A 13,000-nucleotide genomic window follows, 5' to 3' on the forward strand; every position below is an offset into this window, starting at 1 on the left:
AAATAAGGTTATCACTGGCATCACAAAAAATAACTAGCACACTTAGTTGAAACATTGTAGGCTAGAAATTGCTATAACTATTATTGGTACATTCCTGAGATTCTACTTCTGATACAATGCTGTAATTTCCTGAAATATAAAAAAAAATGTGCTGGAGAAACTGAGCAGAATATGGAGAGAGAAACAGATTAAACATTTCAAGTCCAATGTGCACTGGATTGAAAATGAGCATAAGTTTGGCTCTGAAACTCTAGTGTCCCTTCTGAAGCAGTCACTCAAAGGGACAGACAATGGATTCATGTTGGGCTTTGTTTGCCATTGTCCACTTGGATGAACAGCACTCACCTGGCTCCATTTTTACCTGTCGTGGCTGGAGAATTACCTTTAAGTTCTGACAATTCTGACATCACAGACAGATGCATTTGTGGCCCCTTGTCATTCTTAAATGTATGATGCCTGAAAACCCTGTTATTGTTCACATATACATTGATGATTCTGAGTTCGATCTCGGCATCACCTTTCTCAACCATTTCCCTCTCCATAGATTGCTTCCCTCATATTCAACACTAGATGGTCAGAAATGATCATTGACGAAGTATTGGAATGACCAAAATCATTGTCTTCAGTTCCTTCTCAATGGCACATTCTCTCTCCCTGACCACAATTTGTGACTAATCCAGAGTGTATGCAGCCTTGGTGTCATTCTTAACAGTGTGATGAGCTTCTGCACACATAACCATCGCTAAGACTGAATATTTCCACCTCTGTAATATTGCCTGACTTTACCCCAGCCTTAGCTTATCTTTAGTGATAAGGAAATTTTGAGAAACAGTTCTTTAGGTTAGACTTAATAGTCATGTGGAAACATGTGAGCTGATTTGGAAGAGCCAGTATGGACCTATTGTGTCTAATTAATTTGCTGGTGTTTGTTAAAGAGGTAACAGAGAAGGTGACAGAGAGAGTGTCGAGGACAAAGCTATTGATGTGATATTCATGGACTTCCAAAAGACATTTGATATAGTATCACATAACAGACTTGCGAGGAAAGTTATAGGTCATGCAATGAAAGTGACAATAACAGCATGGATGAAACATTGTCTGAGGGATGAAAACGAGAGAGTTATGGTTAATGAGCAACCTTTTGGGCTGGAAGAAAGTTTGTTGTGAGATCCCCAGTGCCTGTTATTGCACCTTTGCTTTTCCTGATTTTTATAATTGATCTAGGTCTTGGTGTGCTGGAGATAATTTCAATGTTTGTATTTGACAAAACAAAGATTGCAACATAAAATCTGGAAACATTGTGAACAGTGAGGTGTATAGTGTAGACATTCAAAAGGACATTGACACATTGATGAAGTGATAGATAGGAAGCAGATAAATTTAAGTGTGAAGAAGCATGCAGTCATTTGGTACAAAGTACACGAAGAGACAGTGTAAAACAAAGGGTACTATCCTAAAAGGTGTATAACAGCAGAGTGACCTTTGTGGACATGTACATCTGTCAGGTATCAGGTCAGGTTGAGAGACCTGTTAGTGAATCAAATAGTATTCTTGGTTTCATTAATTGGGCATGAAGTACAAGAGCCTGACAGTTATGATGAAATTATGATGATGCTGGTTAGACCTCAGCTGGACCATTGTGTCCAGTTGTGGGTGCCACATTATTGGTAGGATATAATTGCATTGGAGAGAGTGCAGAAGACGTTTACAAGAATGATTTCAGGAATAAGACACTCCAGTTATGAGGACAGATTGGAGAAATTGCGACTGTTTTCTTTGAAGAGGAAAAAGCTAAGTGGAGATTTGATAGAAGTTTTCAAAATGATGAAGGGCCTGGGCAGTGAATAGGGAAAAACCGTTCATACTCATTAATGGATTAAGACTCAGGGGACACTGGCTTAAAGTGATTTGCAAAAGAAACAGATGCTGCCAGACCTGGTGAGATTTTCCAGCATTTTCTCTTTTGGTTTCAGATTCCAGCATCCGCAGTAATTTGCTTTTATGCAAAAGAAACAAATGGATGGTGACAAAATTTGTTTTCATACAATGAATAGTTAGGTTATTGAATTCCTTCCTGCAAGAGTGAGGGAGGTTTAGTTGAGGTATTTAAGAGGGCATTGGATGATTATTCATACTGTACAAAGGTTATAAGGAAAAGGCAGGAGATTGACATTAAGTTAAAATATTCAGAGGCTAGTGCAGACATGATGGGTCAAATGACCACCTCCTGCACGGTAACAATTTTTTGATCTCCTATTGAAACACTCCTGAATCCCTTTTGTTTTCTACAGGCTTGGACTATTCCAACAGCCTCCCAAATGCTATCCTTGTAAATCCGAGGTAATCCAAAACTCACCTACTCATTTCCTAACTCCTAAAACATCGTTGATTAAACATCTTTCTCCTCCATGACCCACATTGGTACCAATGCAAACAATGCCTCTTGCCTTTCTTAATTGTTATCCTTTTTTTCAGATCCCTTATTTACATTGCCCCTCCCAATCTCCATGATCTCCTTCACCCCCACCACTCCTCAAGGTAAACTGGGTTTCTCTAATTCTGGTCTCTGAGGAACGTCCTTGATTTTAATTCCTTCACCATTTGGAGCCATGCTTCAGCCAGGAAGCTCCTATGCTTTGGGATTCCCTCCCTAAACCTCTCTGTCCTCCATAAGTTGCTGTTTAAACAGGTTTGATTTAGATTTCTGTCACCTAACCGAATATCTCTGGGTTTGGTTTGGTGCCCATATATGCCTGATTCTGTTCATGTTAAAGGCATTTCATAAAGGAAACCGTAGTTATAGTTTCAGTTTCGTTTACATGATATTACCATGAACTGTATTAATGTGTAGTACTGCACTGACATTTTTGATATTCTTCTCAAAAATTAGAATTCATTGCCACAGAAGGCTGTGGATGCCAGGTCCTCGATTACATTTAAGACAGAGATAGATAGGTTCTCGGTTGTCAAGAGGATCAAAGGTTATGGGGAGAAAGTGGGAGAATGGGGTTGAGAAACTTATGCTTGAATGGCAAAGCAGACTCGATGGTCTGAATGGCCTAATTTCTGCTCCTATGTCTGATGGTCTCATCGTATCAAATAATTCAATTAAAATAATCAGTTTTAGTCATTGTGTTAAAGGTGTCACTGATACCAATAGTTATTGCAGTAAATGTGCCTTGTAAGTGTTACTCAGGGAGGGGAACTACATACAAATTTATGACCATTTAGGCCCTCAAATTTGTCTGCATTCAGTAAGATCATGGCTGCTCTCATTGTTTCAAGTTCCACATTCCCATTTACCCCTGATAAAATTAGCTAATGAGAATCTATCCACCCTTTCTTAAAAAAATATGCAATGATCTCTGTCTCCACTGCCTTTTGAAGCAGAGAGTTCCAAAGCTGCACAACCTTTGGAGAGAACTTGTTGACTTTGCATTAAATAAACGTTTGCCATTGTATGTTGATGTCCTAATCTTTTATCCTATAGGACATTAATAATCGGAGCTTTTGGCTCAGTGTTGTTGGACTGGTTTGGCTGGGAGAGTGTGTTCTACTTTTCTGGCATCCCTTCAATTCTGTGGGCCTACTGTATGTGGAAATACTTCCTTAAAGGAGAAGGTAAATAAACATGATCATTTTGTTATAGTTCCTGCCTTATAATTTTATTGTCAATGAGATATTCTCTTCCTCTGTGCAAATACCTTCATATCATTATGACATTCATAACAATTTATGTCATGTAGACCAGATTATATCTTTGGAAAGTTTGGGCAACAGTCTAGTGAATTCAAAGGACGATAAAGTCGCCTGGAGAAAACTGTTTAAAAGTGCTCCTGTCTGGTAAGTGACTGTAGTGTTTTTTTCTAGATGATAAAAGAAAGGAAGAAAGATTTTTTTTGTGTAGCTCCTTTCAAAACCTGAGGTATTAGTATTTCTCAGGCCATTAGGAATTGCCCATGGCCTTCTTCAAATTGCACCTTGAGATCTTTTAGTTTAGTCTGGAAAAGCAAATGAAGCACCTGATGACAATAAGCATCTCATCTGAAAGCCGGAACTTCTGATGCTTCCTTGCTATAGTCCTAAAGTAGATTAGATTAGACTTACAGTTTGGAAACAGGCCTTTCAGCCCAACATGTCCACACCGACCTGCCAAAGAGCAACCCACCCATACCCCTACATTTACCCCTTACCTAACACTACGGGCAATTTAACATGGCCAATTCACCTAACCCGCACATCTTTGGACTGTGCGAGGAAACCAGAGCACCCAGAGGAAACCCACGCAGACACAGTCAGTCGCCTGAGTCGGGAATTGAACCTGGGTCTCAGGCGCTGTGAGGCAGCAGTGCTAACCACTGTGCCACCGTGCTGCCCATAAGTAGTATCTGTATTGTGTATTCAGGGCCTGGAGTGGGCCTTGAACCCATGACCTGCACATTAATTAAATATGACCTTAAAATATGACCACTTGTGACAAGAGATTTATTATGATTAAGAAGTTTATGTTTTCACTCTCTGAGAGACCTTTATGACATTCTGAAAACTAATAAAATAAGTGTAGAAATTTGGAGATTCTGTTGCTCTGTAGTACAATATGTATCCTATGTTAAAGTGACCAGAAAGTGGAGGGAAACACTATATCTCCAAAGGTGAGTGCTAATGGATTTCTAAAAACCCATTTAAATTTGAATATGTGATGGTACAGAGATAAACTATTCGATTCTGCAATAGATATTTAAGAAAATAACATTACAATTAACTTTAGTAACAAGTTTAAGATGTGCTAATTTGCATAGTTACCATATGTACCACAAATCTACAAGGAACCTTTTGATTAATCACTTAATAGGATTTTCCTTTCTTCTGTTTTATTTTCTTGCTTTCAGCTTGCATTTTTGAATTGTTATAGGAAGGGTTGCAGCATGTGAGGACTGTTCTGTTGGTATTGATAATCCATTGGTTTCAAATGACATAAATCCTTGTTTGAGATGATTGTACCCCCTTTAATGTTTACCTTCAGATATCTATATTAAAGGTGCTATGTAATGCATGTTTTGCTGATTATAAAACATTTAATTTGTATTGATCATCTGCTAATTTGTCACTAGGTTTTTATTAACAAATATTTCATAGCACAATTTTTTTTAGCTTAGATTCCATACCACAAATCTACAAGGAACCTTTTGAATTGTTATAGGAAGGGTTGCAGCATGTGAGGACTGTTCTGTTGGTATTGATAATCCATTGGTTTCAAATGACATAAATCCTTGTTGAGATGATTGTACCCCTTTTAATGTTTACCTTCAGACATCTATATTAAAGGTGCTATGTAATGCATGTTTTGTTGATTATAAAAGAGTTAAATTGTATTGATCATCTGCCAATTTGTCTCTAGGTTTTTATTAACAAATATTTCATAGCATAATTCTGCACACACTGGAGATATCACATTATTGCATGTGTTCATAACACTGGATATCAATTAGCAAAGGCACAATATTCAAATATTACCAAACACCATGGCATATGTAAAGTAATCTTTGGTGATTTTATTTTATCTATAGGAAATGACATTTCAGGAGAGGGTTGTGATTAAGTGTGTGGAAAAGTTTTTTATAAGTGAAATTTGAACTTCTTTTACTGCATTGTATTACTGAAATAAGATTTCCCTTTGTCAGAAAAGGTTTTGGATGGGGTTTCTAGCCTCTAGATGGCAGCATTTACTTTATAATTAACATAGTTACATACTTGCAGAAGCCTTGTCCTTGAATTGTTTTGTGAATGAAAAGATTGATATTAAGAGTTTGTATCTGTAGCTCAGTTGTGGCACAGCGATCAGACTTTAGACATTTCTTTTGTTATCCATAATGTTTTAAACACAGTTAAAAGACTTTATGTGCAAACTTGAGATGTAGCATTTCTTCTCATTTATTAAAAAAAGAATACATTTTACCCTTTTTTAAATTGATGAAAGATAGTGGTTAAGGGTTAAAGGTAGAGGAAGAATACATACCTAATTACACTATGGACTGTGAACCAAAAGCTGTTATTGTTTGCTTCGCTGCCTAGATGTTCTATATTTCATGTTTGAAATTCCTCTATGTCTGGTGAAAATCAGACAGGGTAGTTAAAATGGAGTGGGGAATTTGCCTACTACTCCCCTGCCAAAATTTTAAATCTGCCCAAAGACAGTGATTTTTGTTTCTGAATATATAGATCAAACTCTGATAATACAATTGCCTTCTGTTTACTTTCCTAACTGAAGAGCTTAAGCAGTGGCAAGACCTGAAGTACTCTGGAAAACTGCATTTTTCTTCTCACAAAAGACATAAAATTCTGATAATAGATCTCACAGCATGTGCAGAATAAGAAATAATGTTAACACTTCAGGCTAATGATCTTTTCATCAGAACAAGAAAGAAAAGTAAGATGCAATAGGTTTTAAGCAAGTATTGAGGATGAGAAAAGTCGGGAGCTGGGAGGAAGAGAGTCTAATGATGGCCGTGAATCCTTTGTTGATTGTTGGAAAATCCATCTGTTCACTAATGTTCTTCTAGGAAGGAAACTTCTATCCCTCTCTGGTCTGGATTACATATGACTCTAGACCTATAGAGATGTCATTCACTCTTTACTGTCCTCTGGAATGGGCAATCAATGCTAGCCTAGCCAGTGACACCCTCATCCTGAGAATTAATTTTACAAAAATAAAAGAAAGGGCAAAACTGATAAAATGGCAAGAGGGCTGAAAGGGCGTTTTAACAGGATTGGGACAAGTGAAAAGAAACAAAAGTTGTATTTGGAGGAAATGCGAATGGAAATGGCAGAGTCAATACTAACTGCTGTCTACAAAGCAAACAAGAAGTGGGGCAGAGGTTATGATCTGAAATTGTTGAATTTCATGTTAGTTCCAGACTGCTGTAAAGTGCAAAATTGAAAGGCGAGGTGGTCCTTGAGATTGTGTTGAGCTTTATTTAAATGATGAGGCATCTGAGGATAGAATGAATTCAGTGGGAGTGGAGTAGGGAATTAGTATGATAGGCAACTGCAAGTTTAGAGCCACTTTTGTGAACTGAACAGCTGCTCAGCAAAACTGTTACCTTTTCACTCTTTGGTCTCTCACATTTTGAGCAGCAACTACTGTAATTTGCTGTTTCACCTGAGAGCAGTTTTTTGGGACAAAACACCAAAGAGCAGAAATTGCTGGAAAATCTCAGCAGGTCTGGCAGCATCTGTGGAAAGAAATCAGAGTTAAAAATTCAGTAGGGATGGTTTTTATACAGAAGATGAGAAAGGGAGAGTGTAAAATGATAGGTGGAGGTAGAGCCCAAAGAGAGAGAAACAATTGGACAGATGAAGGAGTGAGTAAAGATCAGAATGGGGAAATGAATAGCTACTAATGGGGACTATTAGTGGTTGGCAGTGGATATTGTGGAAGCAACCCGTGTGATGCCAAGGTCTGGTATGTGGGGGTGGGGAAAAACATGGGGATGGGTGCTCAAGTCCTAAAATTGTTGAACTTGATATTAACTCCAGAAGGCTACAAGGTCCCCAAACAGAAAGTGAGATGCTATTCTCCCAGCTTACGCTGAGCTTCACTGGACCACTGCAGCAAACTTGCATAGACATTGGCCAGAGAACATGGAGGTGTGTTGGAGTGGGAAGAAACTGGAAGCTCAGAATTTCCTTTGTGGATAGAGCACAAGTGTTGTATGAAGTGCTCACCCAACCTGGGATGCCGGATGGTCTTCTGGATAATGAAATGGGAATAAACCTGAAAGCCATGAATGAAGTGCTCAACTGTGTTAGTGGCTACAGGGATGAACCTGACATTTTCACTGAAGACTGCTAACTCAGGCCAGAGAGGAGAGGGGATATTGGAAGAAGAGATGGGTGCTAGAGGAAAATGAATGATACTCATATCCTTTTTCCTCAATTAGGGATTCCTCTCCATTGTGGTCAACAGAACCTGCACTGGGGAAACCAAGTATAGATTGGGTGATAATTTTTAAGAATACTTGTATTTGCCTGCCAGCGTGGACATGAGCTTCCAATCACGTGTCATTTTAATTCTCTGCCCCACTTCCTCTCTCAAGTGTTTGTCTTCACAATTCCATATAATTCATATGAAGTTCAACATAAGTTGAAAGACCATCGCTCATGTTTTGATTTGACAATTTACGGCCTTACAAACTCAATATTAAGAACAAACTAGGATGACGGGGAATGGGAACATAAAAAAAGGAGACAGGAATAAGGGAAGCAAGGTTGAAAATGAACAATAGAAAAGGAGAATGAAAAACTGGAAGGTAGGAGAAAGAAGGGCGAGCACCTAGAGGGTGGAGAATCTCTGGAATTCTTTATCACAGAATGCTGTGGGGGTGACATCACTGAATATATTTAAGAAAGAAATTGATTTTGAGAAGATAAAAGTGTCAATGGTATGTGGAGAGAACAAGAGTGTGACTTTGAGACAGGAGATCAGAATAATCATGTTGAGTGGTGAAGTTGGCTCAATGGCCATGTGACCTACATCTGCCTCTACTTTCCATATTTCAACAAATATAGATCTAAGTCTTTGCACTTTGTTTTTGGGCAACACTTACTAGTGATTCTGTAATCACAGTTTATATCTTCTCTGATCATATCTTAGTGTTTCTTTACTTGTTCCATACCCATTTCCTTTTGTCCTTGAATCTATCCTGCCCTCCACCTTATTCCTGACTTTTTTCAGTCCCAGCAAAAGCTCACTAAGTTGCATACCGATTCATCATTTTATGTTAACCTCAATCTTCCATTCAAGATGAATCTGAGGTAGCATGGCCAAATACAGCAAGAGATTCTGACTAATACTTTAGTGCACAATCAGTTAATGGCGGTGCTGCATGAAACAGTTGCTATCATTCATAGAATTATTGAATGCATATATTGATCAGCTGTCAAAAATAAAATCTACATTGATTCCATGAGTAACTGAGTGACATCTAACTGTTGCAGAATGATGTTCTATCTCTTGCCCCATCTTTGCCTTCTACCATTTGTCATTGACCAACTGAATGAACAGTAGCTTCCTTTCTCAAGCATTTCAAAAGTTGGTTGTGTGTGCTGTGGCTGGATTTGTATGTAAAAGCTTAGGAGTGAGAAAAAAACTGTGCGACTCATTGAGCTCTCCCTTTTCATTGACCAGATATGTACAGTCCACATTCATTAATTGATTTCATCCACACCCAAACTTATATTCTTCAAGAAAGATTTGATAGAAATGGTCCTTAACTGGCAAAGATGATCAAACCAAGCTCTACAATATCTGCATTTGGAAACTAATCATCCTTGGTTAGCCAACTTCCAAAATTAAAGTAATCTGCTGACAATACAGAAGCTACCTTACCCTCCCCTATCATTTCAGCACATTAATTTTCCGCAATCTTCCAATTATTCTTAGCTAGTTATTAATTCACTGATTTTGCAAAGCTTCTTAATTAAGCAATGACTTTTGTGCTGATATTGTCTTTCACATTACTAAATATGGGGAGTGGAAGTTGTTTCCCCTATCTATCTGATTGAGTCCTATTCATTTTAAACCAATGCCTTGCAGTTCTCTGCTCACATTCAAAATTAAGAAGATGGATTATATCTACAGAATCAATAGGAAAGCATTGTGTCTTTTCTTGTGTTTCATTTCATCCTACACCTTTGTCAACTCCAGTTAAAACAACTTCTGTTAAAATGTGGACTGAGGTCTCCAATAATTGTTTTTCTCACCCTCACGGGGAGGGAGGGGAAAGCAGTTTCATCCGTCCTTAATCTCTCGAAGCAAATGTACCGTTTTGATCACCTTGGCATTGGAGTTTCATTGATTTTGACCCTTTTTATGGTGTCTTCCTTTCTCATTGTCAATTTGATTCAGAGTTATGGTCATTTTCCATCACTATTACATTTATATGATTTAATCTGTTGCACGTCATTCTTTTAATAATGTTTGTCTTTTTAACAGGGGTGTCATTGTAGCTCATGTTTGCATCAGCGGTACTTTTTTCTGCCTTTTGTCATGGATGCCAACATTCTTCCATGATTCGTTTCCTGAATCTAAGGTGTGTTGTCTCTAGCCTGTGAACTATATCAAGTTCTTTTATAAGATGTAACAATGAATTAAGTAAATTATATTTCAATTTAAAAATATTAGAATTTTGTGATTACATGTGCTACTATTTTCTAACTAAAACAGGATCTTCAAAACTAAGGATTAAAGCAGAAATAATTTCTATCTATCCAATGTTCTGTCCATTCTATCATTATTCTATGTAAACTGTAATGGTGACCATGGTGATGAGGTTCTGATCTACTTCATAGCATCAAAAGGAAGTAAATCCTTGTGGTTTGGTGTTTCTCCCTCAAGGAAGATAAAAATCCTGAGTATGTGCAAACGGATTCTTTTTGGCAGTACTTTTTTAAGCATGTGGGTAGAGTTATATTAGCAGAGATTTGACTGCTGTTTCTGTTGAAGAATGTTGCATGCTATATGAAGAACAATGGAAAACCTGGAATAAGATTAAAAAGCTAATTGTTGTAAAGGCTCATTTTAATAGGTGAATCTATGTGACTGCATAAATATTAAAATTTTAATCATAAACTTGACCACATCTTTAAAATCCAGAATAGCTGTAAAACGTTTTTAATTTTAGTGAAGTTAAATCTTCACACATGCTGAACTGGAAAATTGTGATTGAGCAACAGAAAACATTTCTCTGTTTTCTACTTCTAGGCCAGTAAATAAAGGGCAACCTATAATGATTTTTTAGCTTTTTTTTAGAAACTATTAAATCTAATTCTTTATCAGTGCTGATTTTCTCACTGAAAACTGGCAGCAGATTTGCTTTATCAATATTGTAAAGTCACTCTGATTTTTTTTTGGTCAAGGCACTGGAGCCATATAATTGTAAATTTAAGGAAATAGGTTATTTTTGTTGTTGCCCATCTGTTGTTCAGACACTGGGAAAGTTAAGGGAGCAAAGGGAATATTTTGTATTTATTCCAACACATAGCTGCTTTCTTATGAAAAAAGTTACTTTTTTTTGCTTCTGTAGCTTTGCAATTGGCTGGAAAACCTATCCACAGAAAGGAAGCAAAATCATCATTTTCACTGAGGGAATTTAAAAGACATGTTGGAATAAGCGTGGCAACAGATTAAGCCTGTAAAATTTTTTTTTGCTTCAAGTTGATTGTCAGATTCCAAGAAGCTCCATTAACTTGTCATAATCCTTGTTAAAGTATCCTTTGATTGTATATAATTTTGGAAGATGTTAAAACAGCTGCAGCTCAGACTCTGAGAGCACAATGCAACATACGTATGGAGTTGAAATTTTAAATGCTGCTGGAAGACATCAACCTTCCTATTTAACATTGCAGTAAACACCTACTTTCCATTATACACTACCACATGCAAGGGGCTTCACCCACAACACAAAGTCAGAGAACTATCCATGTTGGTACAATAGGATTTTGTATCTATTACAAGACTCCTCATTGAAAATATTGTTATCATTTCTGACTGGGTTTCTCTTTGATTCTGAGATGTATATTAACTTTATATAATCTCTCTTGCGCTTCCTTTGTGATTGGAAAAGAGAATACATTAGTATAACCAGGTGAGCAGCTGACAATATGGGAGTTTTTGTTTGATTATACATTTCTTGGACATTCAGATACTAAGATTGAATGAATAATTTTTGGATTTAATTTGAAGAAAAAGGTTCTCATTGAGATTGCATTCTGTCTTTGTCTTTCAGGGTTGGATTTTCAATGTAGTTCCTTGGGCTGTTGCAGTCCCCTTCTCATTGTTTGGTGGCATTCTGACTGATCATCTGGTCAAGCTTGGTGAGAAATGAGCTTAGCCTTTCTTGTGAAACTGTATAAACAAACAGAAACAAAATAATCTTTCGCTGAAAATAATACAACATGTTTTCAAGGTTGAGTTTTCGTGGAATAATAGAATTGAGGAATTTAATTAAGCCAGCATCAATACATCAATATGACTTGATCTGCTGAGCATAAATTCATGGATCTACATATATGAATAAAATCAGATCAGCAACTTTCTAGTTATACATAGCTCATTTTCATATATTGTTGACACTGCACCAATAAAAACATAGGCATACTACTCAAACACACAACTCTTTGTCTCTCCTATGTGTCTCTCTTTTTAAGAAAAACTGTTTTTTGTGAACCAGTTCACTTTCCCAACACTCAACTCTGCTTCACCCACCAGCTCAATCCTTCCTAAACCCTTAACCTTTAATTAATACTCTCAACCTAATGCCCTTCATCCTCCCCCATCCCTGCCACCCCAGTTTCTATCGATGTTTGGCCTTTCGCCCACAACTTGATCGTCCCTTCAGGCTTTGTGAAAAACAATAAGCTAACACTTCGTAATGTTCGTTCAGGATTGGTGCGGTCAGTACAGTAGAATCAAGTAAGCTTATCTTGCTTCCAAAACTTCACAAACCACTTTATAATGGAAAACATTGGGTATACAAACATTGGAAGATTTCCTTTCCAGTTTCTGTTCCACCACCAGACAATTAGTGCTGTACTGTAAACATTGTTAATTATCCTGTGACAATGAAAATCTAAAGAAATAAATTGCATTAACAAATAAATAATTTACTGTTCTGATCTATGGTCCTGATCTATTTCCAATTTTGCTTGAATAGTTGATCAGTGATGACATATGCATTCATAGAATGTTATTGGGAGAGCTTCTGAGAACAACAGGTTTTGTATGAAACATGGGAATGTGCAGTCAGCATAATGAATGTTCTAAAATGAAGGCAGCCCTAGGTAGCAGCAACCATAATCTGATTGTATCTTTTATTTGGTTTGAGGGAGAGAGGAGTGGGTCTAAGCCTATTTTAATATGTAAATAAGAACAGTAATGAAGACATGAAAGCAGAGTGAATCAGCAAATTATGGTAAAGAATCAGTCAATAGAAATGTACTG

At 37.2% G+C, this 13,000-nt stretch overlaps 1 protein-coding gene across 3 annotated transcripts in view; it reads left to right on the forward strand.

Moving 5' to 3' along the window:
• The window catches only part of slc17a9b (solute carrier family 17 member 9b), a 58,220-nt gene that overhangs the window by 20,825 nt on the left and 24,395 nt on the right, over positions 1–13,000 (forward strand). For all 3 annotated transcript variants that reach the window (XM_060836373.1, XM_060836374.1, XM_060836375.1), the window contains 4 exons: positions 3,491–3,621; positions 3,747–3,843; positions 9,995–10,091; positions 11,787–11,874. In XM_060836373.1, the coding sequence (XP_060692356.1) occupies positions 3,491–3,621; positions 3,747–3,843; positions 9,995–10,091; positions 11,787–11,874 (413 nt within the window). The remainder of the gene's footprint in view (positions 1–3,490; positions 3,622–3,746; positions 3,844–9,994; positions 10,092–11,786; positions 11,875–13,000) is intronic.

The sequence above is a fragment of the Hemiscyllium ocellatum genome, chromosome 15, assembly GCF_020745735.1.
Source record: "Hemiscyllium ocellatum isolate sHemOce1 chromosome 15, sHemOce1.pat.X.cur, whole genome shotgun sequence".
NCBI classification, from domain to species: domain Eukaryota; kingdom Metazoa; phylum Chordata; class Chondrichthyes; order Orectolobiformes; family Hemiscylliidae; genus Hemiscyllium; species Hemiscyllium ocellatum.